Raw genomic sequence first — 15,264 nt, 5'->3', positions numbered from 1 at the left:
TCAACAGGCACTGACCTAACATGCACAAGATTAAGTGTAGTTTTTCTCAGGAGAAGAACTGAACATAAGCTTCCAGTTAGCCAGAATCCTTTAGGAGAACATATCAATGAATATTCACGTAAACCATGCTCAAGTTTTTCCAATTATATAATTGACATAATGATCTATTATTGAGAGACACTTGCTTTTTGAATTATGCTTAGGCTTCTGCTGTCTCTGAGCTCATCTTCCCTAACCTGTTATCACTGCAGTTATGATAGTACTGAGCAAAGGGGACATTTCTTACTCTTCCTCATGTTATGCTTCAGATTCCAAAGGAACCTTCACCATAGTCATATTTTCGTATTAACAATTCTTCTCAATTACTGAGTTGTGGATTTGTGGTTTAGGATTAAAAGTTAAGTTGTCAAACAGCAAATCAAACAGAGAATAGTGAAAAAGAAACGTCCTCCATCACCTGACCTTATGGTTCAACATAACCTATGAAGTAGTACTTCAGCAAACAACTTCACAAAATAGTTTGTTTTTTGACCTCACAAAAAGAGTTAAAATTAAGCCTTCCTGCTAATAGACTATACATATAATTTACATATACCAATGTAAAAACAGAAAACATAATGAAACATTAACATAGAGATTCTGAAATGAAAGTAGCCATATCCCATGCAAGAAAGAAAAACCCTTTCCCAAAATCAAGTCACCCAGCCCCTGGACTTCATTTATTTAATGACCCAATTGTTATAAGCAGAGTTAATTTTCATTCCAATCACAAAAGGGTTCAATCTATAACCCGCATACAACATATTCCAAGGCAGTTTGTTGCCAAATTTTTAAGTGAAGTCTGGATTTGGAAGGAAATTGCGTCACTGTTAGATGCAGAAAAGTAAATACAGTCTGGACCAGTAATGGGGTGTATGTAATATATATATATATATATATGACCAAATATTTAGTCATATATATATATATATATATATATATATATATATATATATGCACACACGTATGACCAAAAGTCCTTTTCCACGTGATTAAATCAAAACATGATACTACCTCCACCTTGACCACTGTAATATGGAAATCTGACCATGTGGCTATGAATGTAATGCACAAAAGAAATGTAAACAGCCACACGTTCTCAAAGGGAGCGTACCTTTGCAAAAAATAGTGGAATAATGTTGTGAATTGCATAGACTGAACTCTTAGTACAGATTAGAATTCCACCCATCCAGAAAACAGAGAAGTGCATTTGCAAGAGTGTAATTTAAGCCACCAGTATCCTTGATTTTTTTTAAATTGTGCCCAGTGTATTTAGTACAGAAGCAGCCCACAGAATCACCAATTAGAATAAAGAATGAAAACAACTAAGTATGCGTTTTTTAAAATTTTATTTATTTTTTGCTGCTGAGTTAGTGTTGCATAGAGTAAGGTACTGGATTAGGAACAAAACATTTTCTTTCTACTTCCTACCTATGTCATTGGCTACCATCCTGGAAAACTTTCTGCTTTTGGTCTTCACTGTAAATAATATATTAATAAAAAAGGTCAATCTATATATCAAAGAATGAACTGGAAAAAAGACTTTAGAAAAGAAAAATACTGTACCCTTTTCTATAAAATTATTCATTTTTTGATCATCATCAGAATTTGGTGAACCAGAACCTATGAGTGAAGACAGAATGAAATAGATATACGTTTAATTTTGACACAAAACCAATGCATTAATAAAATTTTCAGTTTAAGGTAGATAAAAAGATTTGTTAAAATATAAAATACTGATGGTGGTATTCTCTGGTAGCTGGTAGCTGTACTAGATACTATGGATTGCAATTTATTTTGTTGGGACAGGAATTCTGCCACATTGACATTAGTTTAGTGAGAGAAATATTTATTTCACTGAATAAAATATTTAGCACTGAGTAACTGTATTGCTGTCCTAATCATGGTTCCAGACAAAAAATTAACCCAAATTACAATTCACAGAACACAGTAATAACAATAAAATAACAAGTTTTAATTTTTTTTTCCAATGCAATATAACATTGTTTGGCCACAGCTCCTCAATTATTCTGCCAACAGCTCAAAGCCAATGTTGTCATCTAGGATTTTTCAGAATTCTTAATACTGAAAAAACAGTAGTGGTGTCTATAGGCCACTACTTGAAGCCTCCTATTGAAAATAGAAAATTTCACTGGATTTTATTTTGTGCAAGTGTAAAAATAAGAATGGAATGCAAACATCTTGCTGAAAACAGCATGTCATTTTCACATGACTAAAAGAGGACTACAGTACTGTGATCTTGCCCAGGAAAGGTGTAAAATTCAGAAACCAAACCTAAGGAACTGCAGTTCTTCTTATATCCGTAAGAGCTGGCCTTCCCCGGAACATACAAACATCACAAAAAGATTTCTTATCAGTGAGGTGACTGCCTCCATCCCTAGTTACAAGTACCTTTCTCAAAAGAAAACTGGAGAAGCCTGCCATGAACCTTCTCATTCACGAAAAACTGGGAGGAGAGGACAGAACAGAGGGAAGCAGGACACACTCTAAACTTACCACTTCAAGAATCTACTTTACAGGGCTTGCAGCTGTGGCTTCTCAGCTCCCTCTTTTCTCTATTCAGTATTTTTGGTATTTAGAATTATTTCTCTTTAGTAGTGCATGTGTACCTAAGAAATCATATACTCTTTTCACAGAATATTCAGCTCCCCAGAATTCTAGATTTGATTCTGTTCACTTTATTATGAGTAAGCTACCTTCTAAAGTCTTCTCAGATAGTCAATTTATAAATTAAAACTTAAATCCTATCACTCTATGTTTAAGATTTACCCTCTAATTTTGTTTCCTTTCAGGACATTTAAATCTGTCTATTTTAAGTTGTCCCCTTATTTGATTCTCTTAAAATAATATATATATGTATCCAAATTGCATTATATTTTAATCTACTCCAGCTAACACAACCCAGACATGAGGGAGGGAGGGTAGGCAGGTTGTTAAATTTAAGATTTTTCCATATAACCTTGATTCTTACCCTAGTACTTCCATTGCACTGTGAGTGGAAATGGTGATTTGAGTTTTATACCACTTCAATATCAACATTATGAAAAAAGCCTCTAATTCAACTTAGTGTTTTAAGCTTTAGCTATACAAGTTGGAAGTCATTTGGGCTGACATTTGAGTGATGCTGGAGCAAGAGAGAAAAAAGATTGCAGTTACAACTCATTATTTGTTCCCTGTAAACATTTTTGCAAAAATAGTAAGTTTTTCAATGGAGATGGGGCAGATGATAACAAGATATAACACTGCATTTCAGTTTTAAACAATTTCCTTCATGGCTCACTTCCTTCATTCCTCACATGGCTCACAGGCTACCATAGAAAAGGAATCTATCCTTAGACCCCTATACTGATTACCAGTTTGTACGACATTTCAAGTATACAAACTACATTATACTAGCTACCTGTGTAAACCTTTGACCTTTAATTTGGAGCAGAGCTTTCAGTGAAACAGATGAAGTGACAATACTTCTTTAAAAGTTTTGTCGAGAGTAATGCTGAAAATGTGTCTTTTACCTACTACATGAAATATTAATTTCTAATACTATACACTGACACATACTATTTAATATTTACATATCTATAGCCTCAATGAGCCAACACTGAAAAATTTCAAAGCTGTGTAACATACTGCTGAAGCTTTCTTTTAGAATATTAAAGTACATGGATATTCAGTAACTACTGAATATCCATCCCCTTCTCCTTTTTTTTTTTTTGGAAGCAAGAAAATCATACTTTGTAAGGATGACAGCTTCTGAAGACCTCTGATTCCAAAGGAAAATGGTAATTTGTGGAAGCAGAAGTAAACTAGCTCCTTTTGCAAATTTTTTTTTTAAAACCACTTCTGACAACTGAAACGCCAGATACCTGAACTACTACAGGAATTCATACACCTCTTATCAGTGTTTCAGAATTCCATTGTGCAGTTTAGTAGTCTCCCTGAAACACAAATATTGCAGATTGTATCTCTCTTCACTCATCTTCACGACATTTTTATTGCATCTGTTAAATAAACTTTGCTTTAAAAATACAGTGGAGCAACACAGCAGTTTTTCAGGACTTCTCACAAGTTATACAGGTTTTATATAATTACTTAACCAATATGCGCTTACTTAAAGCATGCCATCTTCCGTGCAAATAGGAAGATGAAAGAGAAAGTGATGATTACCTGAAGTAGGTGATTTGCAGCGATCTTCTGGCACCATTGTACCTTCATTAATATCACAAAGACCTGCTGGAACACAAAAACAATGTATAGTGAATATGGCTGCTATTTCATCCTTTTCTTCCATTACAGTTAGGATTTTTTTTTTATTAAATACAAACCAGCTGGCTGTGGTAGAATTTGTTACATCTTACACTTTAAAATTTGGACACTAGCTGCAGCGACTGCAAAGCTATTCACTTCATCCTACTCATTAAATTTCAGTGAAAAGAACTATCTTTTAAGCATAACACACTTATCTGAGCACTTAATTACATTATATAGATATATATTAGATATACATCATTTCTATTTTGAAAAAAATCCTACAAAAATGTAATTGTTAAAGAAAGTCACATGAAAGAGGATCTCGAAGACTACAACCACATTCAGAGTATATGTGAAATCACTGAGTTCTTTCACTATTTGTTTTCTATCTGTTAAAGTGATGAGCTTTGTATTTACTTTTGTTCTGTGAAGTTCAATATGGAGTTTTACTGAAAGATTATGTCATTTGCTGAATTTAGGGTATTAGGGTGCTTAAAAAAGCCTTCTTCCTTATATGAAGGCATTTCACTAAATTACATTGTCAACTCTGACCATTTGAATAACTAATATGTTAACATCTAAAGCTCATTCCTTACATTCCAGTGAAGGAAATAAAGCATAGGAGTTCAGCATCTGATGCTAAAGATGGAAGTTACCTCATTAATGTACTAAAGATTATTCCATAGCATTAACTATGAATATACAAGGAATTTTGCCCTTTTCCTTTTTGATAATAAATTGCTAGCAACACTGCCCAGTTTTAAACACACTTGAGACTATAAATGTTTTGTACTACACAAGGTTGTGTAATAAGTTTTCTTAAAAATACACAAGCTGCTCTCCCCCCCCCCCAAAAAAAAAAAACAAAATAAATTTTAGACAGTAGCATGGGTGGACAATATATTTTTATGTATATTTAAAGGACGATGACTGGGATACATTTACAGATAAATTTCAGCGTGTTATCTCTCCAAGATAGCCTGAGCAGACCACGTGTTTTACATTCAGAAATCAATAGCTCTGCTAATCACAAGTAAGGGTGATCAAAATCAGCTTAGAATTAATGATCTTTCTCGTTAAGATCTCTGAAAATTCACAGAGCTCCCTTTTCACAGATTAAAAGCATGTGATTACCATTCTGAGAATATGGCCTTGGTGAGAGCAGATGTCCCTCAAAAATATAAAGATAGATCTTGATCAGGCTTCTTTAAGAAAGAAACATGAATTTTTGGTGCTGGGAACTAACAACCAAACCAAGACTGCACTTGGTTACTACATGGGGAAGCTTTTAGATGAGAATGAGGGGAGGGGGGGATTGAAATCTCCTTTTTGGGAAAAAACAATCTTTTAAGCCTAAAAATGTGCTTATTAACAGTTGTAATAGCTAACATCCAGAAGGATCCTCTGACCCTACCTAATACACATATTAAACATTTCCCTACTCTTTCAGCTAGTGGAAAGCACAGGCCTCACAGAATGGTTTCACTGGGCAGCCTATATCATCAATAGAGGAACAAAAAAAACGTCAGGAGTAGCCACACATAGTTTATCAAACCAATTAACATCTTCTTTATAGAAGTTTTAGGTGTCCTGAATCTTTGAGGTGGAGTCTTCTGGTACTAACGTTGAAAAACCAGCTTCACCCACAGAACAAATACCATTTTGACATTTTAATGTTCTTTCATCACTGACTGTTTATTCTTGCCTCTCCCCACTTTCTTTTTTGGTAATCCAGCAAAAACTTTGCCAGCGTTGCTGAGTGGGATTTGAAAATGAACACGGTCCTTAAGTATGAGGGGAAACAGTTCTTGCAAACGTGACAAAGAAATACCCAGGAGGTTTGCTGGCCTTCAGTCTGAATTGCAACACTTCACTTTAAAACACGCTACCCAAGGCCTTCTGGTGTCTGCCATCTAAAAATCTGTTAGCTTAGACACAGTGCTGTGCTCACACTGCCGCTCAGATGCTACACATACCTATTGTACATGAAGCTCTATTACAACATGCAGAAATATGAGCTCATTACTCCCAGTCAAAGCACAGTTTCAACTCTGAAATGTCACAACAGACAACACAGTATCGTATTATGTAGACTGGCTCATTACTGGAAGCAGGAGGTTTAAAGAACACTCTTTGACCAAATATTAAGTAAATTCTCACAGCAGTGATACCAGGAGGACAAACATATATATCCTGTGCTTTTAGAAATAATCATGTTTCTAAATCATGCTCCTCGGGGAGCCAAACAACATAAATCCAAAGATGCAGTTCAGGAATTTAACATCCTCTCTCCTCACAAGTATTTTAATTCTTTATCTTCAGAGGAAGAATTGAGCTTCTTACACTAGTTTCGTCTGAAAAGTGAAATCCTGCTTTGTCTGGAATATACTTTAGACAAGAATAAAGTCATATACCTACACATTTGCTTCCTCTGTAAGTAGTATTTAAGTTAAATTTGATTAATATACATCTTAATGAATGACTCACATCAATTGATCCAACAGAAAACCTCAAAATATTGTCTCTTCTCATAAAGCTATATGCCAGTTTTATGCATTAGTTAAGATTTATCCTACTAAAGAGTAAGTGGGCATTACGACCATCATTATGGCACATAAACCTTGGAAATCTAAGAATAGTCAACACTGCTTTTATTTGACAGATAGGAGGAAGGGACAGAAATACATTAAAAAAATGTATGTATTAGTTGTTACAATGAGCAGAGAGTAATGAAGATGATCTGAGTTGAGCCTATGAACTATGAAGGCCTGTCTACCTTATAAACCAAGGCACCCTGATATAACCCATGTGCACAGCAAATTCAGGAAAGGTTTCAGGCTTACAACATACGTGCAACTTGCTGTGAATTTCTAAACCAATTGATCCAAAGTCTTCTATTTCAGAACTGCAACCTGACTAAAACAAATATATGGAAAAGTGACCTTCTTAACAAGCTCTTAGCTTCCTTCTGAACTCTAGTAGCAGGAAATTTGAAATAAACTTTAAAATGAATCAAAGTCATATAATGCTACTAAAGATAGAAAAAACATCATGCTGCATTAAATGCTCCCTAGAACTACAACCAAATTTAACGAATGTATTATGCTTCATAAAATGTTTGATGATTTTGTGCATAAGCTTCAGGCAGATTTATCACAGAAGAAACAACTTCACAGAAAACCTGCCTAACAAAAAATGCAATTAAAATAATAAACAACATGAGAATTAGAATTAAAACTAATTAACTTGAGACAATTAAAAGAACACAATCACACTGTGATTTCAGCTCTGTATTTGGCTTAGCCACAATTGATGTTGGTCTGGTTTAGTTTAAGCCTAAATTTAAAAATTCAAAACAAGTTCAGGTCCAGATCCAGTTGAAGTAGAAACAGGATGGGTAAATGACTAGAACAACCAACCCCTGTACTTTCTTCTGATTTGATTCAACTCCAGTTCTGAAATCCTTGTTGGTTACATTAAAAAAAGACTTTTTGATGTGTAATCAAATAGCAGTCACATGCAAGCAAAAACTGCTTCTACTTTGTCTGAATAATTCTGAACTCTCTCTGCTAAAACATATAAAAATGTTATAGGAATATATAAAATATACATACATTTCTAGTATATTGTACTCGTTGAAAAATCACAGAAACCCTTGCAACTCCCACCAATAATAAGCTTTGAAAGAGTTAATAAGGTTGGTGTCTTCTGTGAACTCAAAATTATGGGACTAAGCAAGCAACAACTGCTATTTGTAGTTCTTTTGTGTAGTCATAAAATTTTGAAATGTGTGATATTTGGTATCAGTACTGGCTGTCTTCTTGCTGACTCTATTCTCCTGTCATACTTTGGAATTTGTATATCAAGCAAAGGTCTCAAAACAGTATTAACAGCCACTATGAATAGATTTCTCATCATCCTGTGGAAAATTTTCTCACATTTCAGTGTACAGCCAAAGCTAACTTTTTTCTTCCACAATCACGAGTTAAAGATGAAGGTTGACATCGTTTTTATCCATGACAAGCACCTGAAGACGTTGTCTAGCAGGCCTTCACAAAACACATACTGCATGCTTCACAACCTATAAACTGTCACCTAAAACGCGAGTAAAATACCTGGTAAGATTCACTGAAATTGCAAAATACAATCCCAACCATAGCTCGTACCTGTAGAACTAGTCTGAAGTGTCAGTTCACAGTCAAGCTAGTGTGGAGTACCTTGACTCTAAATAGATGTTGCTTTAAGATGCGACCCTGAAATTCTTTTCCCGAGTAAAAAGATGACAGAAACATACATCATATTCTTGTATCGCAAGTGAAGGGAAAATCTTGCATTTCTACTCATACTTTAGAAAATACATAGCTCTTAGTGTATGATTTTTTTTTTGTAAAGAAAGTCTTTCTGAATTTTCAACTGATTAACTCAGAACATGCCATTTCGTAAATTATAAATGTCTATTTAATAGACCATCTGCTTACAATTTATGCTGGAACATATGAAATAGCAGGGTTCTTACTAAGGAAGGATCAACTCTTCTTGCTTTGTTTGGTCAAAATCTGTGGAAATGGTTGAATAACAGAATATTTTTTTCCTACTCCTCTCTATCATGAAATCATTGAATCTTTGGTTTTGCTAATCTTGGATACTATGGACAGTAGCAATATGCCGCTTTGTCACACTGTCTGAACCTGAACTTCTAACAACTAATTAATAATTTGTCTGAATGCCTACATAGGTTAGAATGATTACTTTCTAATGCTGTCGTTGTCTCAAAGAATGAGAAATACACTCAAGTTTCTCTAAAACATCCACATTAAGCACACAAACACTTTTTCTAGGAAGATTTACGTACTGAGTACTAGTAATGCCTGAAGGTTATTAGAACTGTACAGCAGTTGAAACAGTCTTATGCATACAAATCTTCAGATGTATTAAAATAGAAATGCTTTAAAGACAGAAACAAAAGAATTCGATGAATGTAGTCTTGAAATACAAACGAGTGAGCGTAAGTTCCTTGTATTTTTGAAGGCACTAAACACCAATATTAACGTCCAAGAACCGGAGAACACAAATCCCCAAAGTGTACCAACTAGCTCAGATAGCACCAATCCCATAAATACAGCAAAAAATTATGCTTTAGCTTAACAGAGTTTTGTAAACATATACAGGAATAATTATTTATTTTTAAGCTACCGAAGTCTGGATAACAGCAAGAACTAGAAAACTAGAAATCATTAGAGATGTTAAATAACTCTAGAGAAATTAATTTCAGTCTTTATAGAAAGTGAGTGTGCAGCTCTAGCTAATCAAAATTTGGAAAGGATGGTGAAGGAAGGCAGGATCAACTATTGGTTAAGAAACCAACTCTCAAAAAAACTATTCTAACCTATGAATATTCCAGGTAAACTCAGATTTTCAATCGTTGGCTTCAGAAGGCAGTTCTGGAACTTCTACCCATCTTTTGCTTCCCTTCACAGTGTCAAAGGAGCATCAGATCCCAGCTATCAGTTCTTTATCATCTCAAGGTGGAAGCGTTTCTTTCATGCCTAACTGTTCCTTGGCAGTAGATGATGGAAGACCATAAAGAAAGAAATAGTTGGCTATTAAGCCTACCATCTCTGAAATGCATTTACTTTTTTCTCTTTTGGAAAAAAACACAGAGAAACTAAAAAAACTAGACCACAGTCTCAAGTATGCCTTCCCCCACCCTGCTCACTGTTCCTTACGTTTAGTTTTATTCTACACTCCTGTTATAAGGTGGTCAGATTACAGCCCAAGGGCTGGAGAAAACTAGCATACTAGAAAAATGCATGTTATACTTTTAAAATCTACTTTATATTTTCTGAATTCTTGAATGCTGTGACTGCTGGAACACATCAGAGAAGCCCTGAGGGTAACTCATGGCTCTGATGGGCTACCATCAGCCCGCTACAGGGCTGTGCAATGCACCAACACCTCAACTTTTAAACCCTACAAGCAATACCTTCACAGAAGTAAGCTTTCATTTTTAATGGACAAATCACCATTACAATGTTAATAAGTAAATAAATAAGAATTGTCATCATGTAACACGAGTTTCGAAGCTTTTTCGACCAGGATGGGGACCAAGCAAGGGAAGGTTCTAGCCTCAGAGGACCACTGCATTTGGTGAGTCAGATCTTGAGCCTATAGACATCAGTAACTTATGAGACAGGTTTTTGCTTTCCTCCTCTCTCCTGCCAGTTCATAAGACTATTATCATGGTTGCTTTTTTCCTTCCAGTTTCTTTCAATGAAGCCATGAACAAGAAGTGATAGATGTATGATTGATTAAAATCAGTTTCTAAAACTAAAACAATTACTTATAATGGAATAACAAAAAAATATTTGTGGTGAGTAAACAGCAAGTAAAAAAAATCAGGTTCAGATGTTCAAAAATATTTTATTGCCATGAGATGACTTACTTATATAAGAGGTGCGAAGCTTTTTCACAGACTCTGAATATAAGTTAGAAAGGCCGCACATGCAAGAAGCCACAGTCAGCATACCTTTATGCAGCAATGAGAAAAGGAAAGACGGAGACACTAACAGTACATTTGAGAGAGAAAAGCCAGCTCAACAACTTGTATAACCAGGTTTAGAAAACGCTCTTGCCATGCAGGTCATTAGTATTAAAATGTAAAAGATGAAAAATTATATGAATTCATGTAACAGTTACATTCATGAGCAAGAAAGACTCAATTCATGAACATCGTAGCCAGAGTGTTAACTCAGAGTTATGCTGAACATTAAAATAATAAAAGGCAAGAGAAGTAATTTTTAACACTAAAAATGCAGTTAATACATAAATGCATGAGGTAGAAGTTAAGCCCTTTACTACCAAGTGCAATTAACACAGTGAAGCTGTAAAGTTATTTCTTTCTTTCTCAAAGATATATATATATTTAAATTATACTTAAAGTATATCTTATCTGACACAGGCTAAGAACTGCTTATGTTCTGCTTTATGCTAATGCTTTTTTAAAGCAGTTTTCTCAGTTGAAGTAAGCTGACTGTTAACTACATCTTTCTCAAACCAATGTTTTACTAAAATTTCCTGGAGCATCAATTTTCACTTGGATAAAATGTTACTTGAACTTTATTCTGGATCAGTTAAAATAAACCAATCAACTCTAGAGCATGAAGAAGTTTTTTGAACATCAATAATTTCCCATCAAAGGGTAATCATTTGGGGGAAGCAGTGACTTTGTTGATAGCCCTGTCTTTAGCTGCTTTCCAAATTAGCTTAAAATTATCCACTAACTAACAAGAAGGAGAAAATCTTGAAATTCTAACTTTTAATTTTGGCAACAAAAAGTTTGGAATTTTGACTGAAAGGTCATTTTCCTCCTCCGCTGCAAAGAAGCACCCTTCTTAAGTATACTTTTGAAGTGAAGTTCATTTTTCAAAAAAAAGCTTCTATTTTACTCATTTGGATTGGGAAGTTTAATTGATTTATTTATATCAAAGGCTTCCTCCGAAACTAATATAAGAGCATGTACAATATTATAACACTCTTTAGATTATCATGGACCTTTCTAAACAAAGGTTAAAATAGGATGCAAAATGATCTCAGCAGATACAGTGACTATCTGCTAATATTAATAGGTTTATACATGCATGTGACATGGATACTAGGCTTAGCAGAAGAAATGACTTCAAGCTGTGTTAAAGGCATAAATCTACTGAGTGTTTGTAACTTACATCTACACACACAGAACATGCATTTCCACCTGTTTTTTAAAAAACTAACATTACACTAGAAAACATTAACAATGATATCAAGCATTACTGAGTATTGTTTTATTGAGTATTATTTTTGAAGGAAAAAGTAACAAACCTGCAATAGTGATGATCAAGAAGAAAGGATGAAATCATAACGGCAAAAGCATACTTGTATGCAAAGAATAGACACTGTTAGCCTTGATAAACTCAGAAGATAGACGTAGCTGGTTAAAATAAGTGCTGGATAACTCACCCCCAGATGGCTGCCGAGTTTTTCGGGGAGATCGTGGCTCCCTACGATAAGGATCATTGGAGCCATACAGTTCAATAGTGCCAAGATTCAAGAGCACTGTCTTCTGCAGGTAATCAACCATGGCAATACCATTACAGTTTCCAAAAACTACTCTGGAAAAAGATAAGTGGAAGGGAAGATAATGCTAATCAAATACAGGTATAATTTCAATTTTGATATTTTTTTGCTGTTCAGAATTTTAAGACTTCCTATTTTTTCTTACTTTATTATTACTATTTTTAATAAGTTGCCCTAAATTAAGAATATGTATAAATTACAATTTTAGAATGCAGCATTGTTTGTGTTCTTTTGTATAAAGATGTGACACTGACTAAAGTAGATCACTGTCATTGTATGTGCCAACCTATCTGACAGAGGCTTAACTGACATTTAGCTCTACAGTGCAAACACAAGGAAGAATGATGCTGATTTGTTTCTGACATTAGCATCATCAGCAATCACTCTGCCATGACCCACAAAATTTAAGCACAGGAAACTGATTGCATCTCGTGTTGCTGTGCAAGTCATGTGAACACATTGACTTAATTTTTAATAGCTGCCACATTAACAAGATAATGAAAAACAAAATTGCATAGAATATACTTACAGGCCGTATGCTGAATTGACTGCTAAGCTGGTTATCTGCTGAGGAGGTTCTCCACTCACCCACACTAGTTGGATAACTAGCTCAATTTGGTAACCTGGAGACTGCTTAAGAGGAGAATTTTTAACTCTGCAAAGTAAGCAAAATATATCTTTGACTCTCTAAAATCTCTTTTTTCTTCTTTATAGGCTCAGAATTCACTGAACTTTTGAAAGTTTGGATAGCTGCAAAGAAAATCAACCAAAAACAGACAACCACATCAGAACTGCTCATCCAGTCTTTTAAAAGCCCCTTTGATTCATTATTGTGTTGAAAATAAATTGAGCAATGATCACAAACTCTGTTTCTCTCTTCTTCAGAAAAAGTACAGCATTAGCACTCTGTACTGACTTGAACAGCGTCTAAAAGGAAGGTGGCACTAACTCTTTTCTGAGTTCCTAAAAGAACTCTGCTTTAGTGGATGTAAGAGTGAGGCATGTGGATGGAAGAAGCGTATGGAAAAGGAAAACAGAAGCACAAGGTATTAGACAAACACAAACAAGAAGTTAATAGGGAAAAAAATTCAAAGCAAGGTAAGATGACTGTGATGGTAGACCAGTTACAAATAAAAAGCTTGAGGGGTGGGGGGGTGGGCGGGAATTGAAGCTCTTGGAAACATTGCCTGCATGCTGACAAACAAACTTAGGAATTTAATTTAAACATTTTTATTTAAAATGCTTGTTCTACAGCATGAGCATCTATATCTATACTACCATCTGTGCCAGAGTTTCCCAAAACAAGCAGCATAGTCATAAAACTATTTTCTGATTATTATTATTAATATCAACTGGAATTAGGACATTTAAAGAAATTAAGATTGGAATCAATTTATTGAAAGGGAATTTAACTTCCAGGTATTTGCAGAATGTTGCTGTAACAAATGAGTTTCACTGACAATAACATTTCTGTAAGATTTTTCCAAGTAGATATATTATCAGCCTATAAATTTTCTTGTTTCACACTCAAAACCAAAACAGAATATACTTACTTTAAACATGGGACATTATCACGAAGTCCATCAGATGAACTACTACTAGTTGATGGATGAGACTGGGGAACAATGGATTGAGGATTGGAACCTGTGCCAGGAGTTGGTAAAGGTGGCACCTGCTCACCATCTGGAGATTCAATATCATTTATTTCATACAACAGACGTACTTCCAGCATCTGCAACATAAAGTTAAAAACAACAACAAAATCTGTCAATTCTGTCTTTCAAAAAATACATGAATTAAATGAAGTGCAACCAAAGTTACTAGTGCTAGAAGTGACATCCAGGACTTCTCCATCTTTTTAAAGATAAGTTGCTTAACAAATCTCACAACCTGAACACACACGGTCTTCAGAAATAGAGCAATACTAGCTACTTGAGATTGAACATACAAAAACCTGAAAACCTAATTTATTTCTCACCAATACAGGTTTTCTGCTTAATAAGGACAATAAAAGGAAATACTGAATACAAGACTCATTTAATTGTCATTATGTGCATGTAATACTCTTAGTTATGATGAAAGCTAATTTTATGTAGTTTGGGAATGCTGAAACTAAGAAGAGCCAAAGGCAGGTGAACAGTTTGACTGATATACCCACTCAGTAGCACTATACATACAGAACTTAATTCAATTTTTAATGTTGCATCGATCTAGACTATACATTTTAAAGAACAGAATCTCATCATGATTTCAGATTTTCTTCTGTTGGATCTGCAACAACATTAGTATTAATTGCAGCACAGTTTAAAGAAAGTTTTCCAATATCTTATTCTCATCTGCAAAACAGAACTTAATTCAGACAAACAAATAACTATACAGTAAACTTTAAAGCATTCCGAATAAAGAATCAGCTTGCTACTTGCTTATTTCTAAAAATCCATTAGAAAATACTACTACTTTAGAAGGGAATACACTTACACATGACTAAACACTAGAAGAAAAACAAACATGGCTCACCTCCTTTACTGAGACTTGTCTCAAGTGGAAAGAATAAGAACTGTATCACCACTAATGATTTATTCAGAACATTGATAACTAATCATCTTCAAGTTAGCTTTCTGCTCATATAGCCAGATAAGCAAAGTTGCATGTCTCTAATTTAACAAAAGATTTCTCAAACTCTTGTACTAGTCTTCCCAAGTCTTCTACAACTTGTAACAGTATCAAATCAATAACAGCAAAGTCCTTAATAGACCTTTGGGCATGTATTGTACAGTTCTCCCCTTCTTGTTCTGCATACTGCAGAATTTTTACCAAGAAAAATAGTAATTATTAGTAATCAAG

The 15,264-nt window shown here is 34.5% G+C and overlaps 1 protein-coding gene across 8 annotated transcripts in view; it reads right to left on the bottom strand.

The window, feature by feature from the left end:
• The window catches only part of STXBP5 (syntaxin binding protein 5), a 107,003-nt gene that overhangs the window by 19,427 nt on the left and 72,312 nt on the right, over positions 1–15,264 (bottom strand). For 3 of the 8 annotated variants that reach the window (XM_068677033.1, XM_068677032.1, XM_068677036.1), the window contains 6 exons: positions 13,974–14,152; positions 12,950–13,075; positions 12,304–12,455; positions 4,225–4,290; positions 1,606–1,662; positions 1,471–1,518 (listed from right to left, as the gene is read on the bottom strand). In XM_068677033.1, coding sequence (XP_068533134.1) covers positions 1,471–1,518; positions 1,606–1,662; positions 4,225–4,290; positions 12,304–12,455; positions 12,950–13,075; positions 13,974–14,152 — 628 coding nt within the window. The remainder of the gene's footprint in view (positions 1–1,470; positions 1,519–1,605; positions 1,663–4,224; positions 4,291–12,303; positions 12,456–12,949; positions 13,076–13,973; positions 14,153–15,264) is intronic. The other 5 variants (XM_068677037.1, XM_068677039.1, XM_068677038.1 and 2 more) reach the window with 3 other exon arrangements.

The sequence above is a fragment of the Anas acuta genome, chromosome 3, assembly GCF_963932015.1.
Source record: "Anas acuta chromosome 3, bAnaAcu1.1, whole genome shotgun sequence".
Taxonomy (NCBI): domain Eukaryota; kingdom Metazoa; phylum Chordata; class Aves; order Anseriformes; family Anatidae; genus Anas; species Anas acuta.
This window is presented reverse-complemented; position numbering and strand designations above follow the sequence as displayed.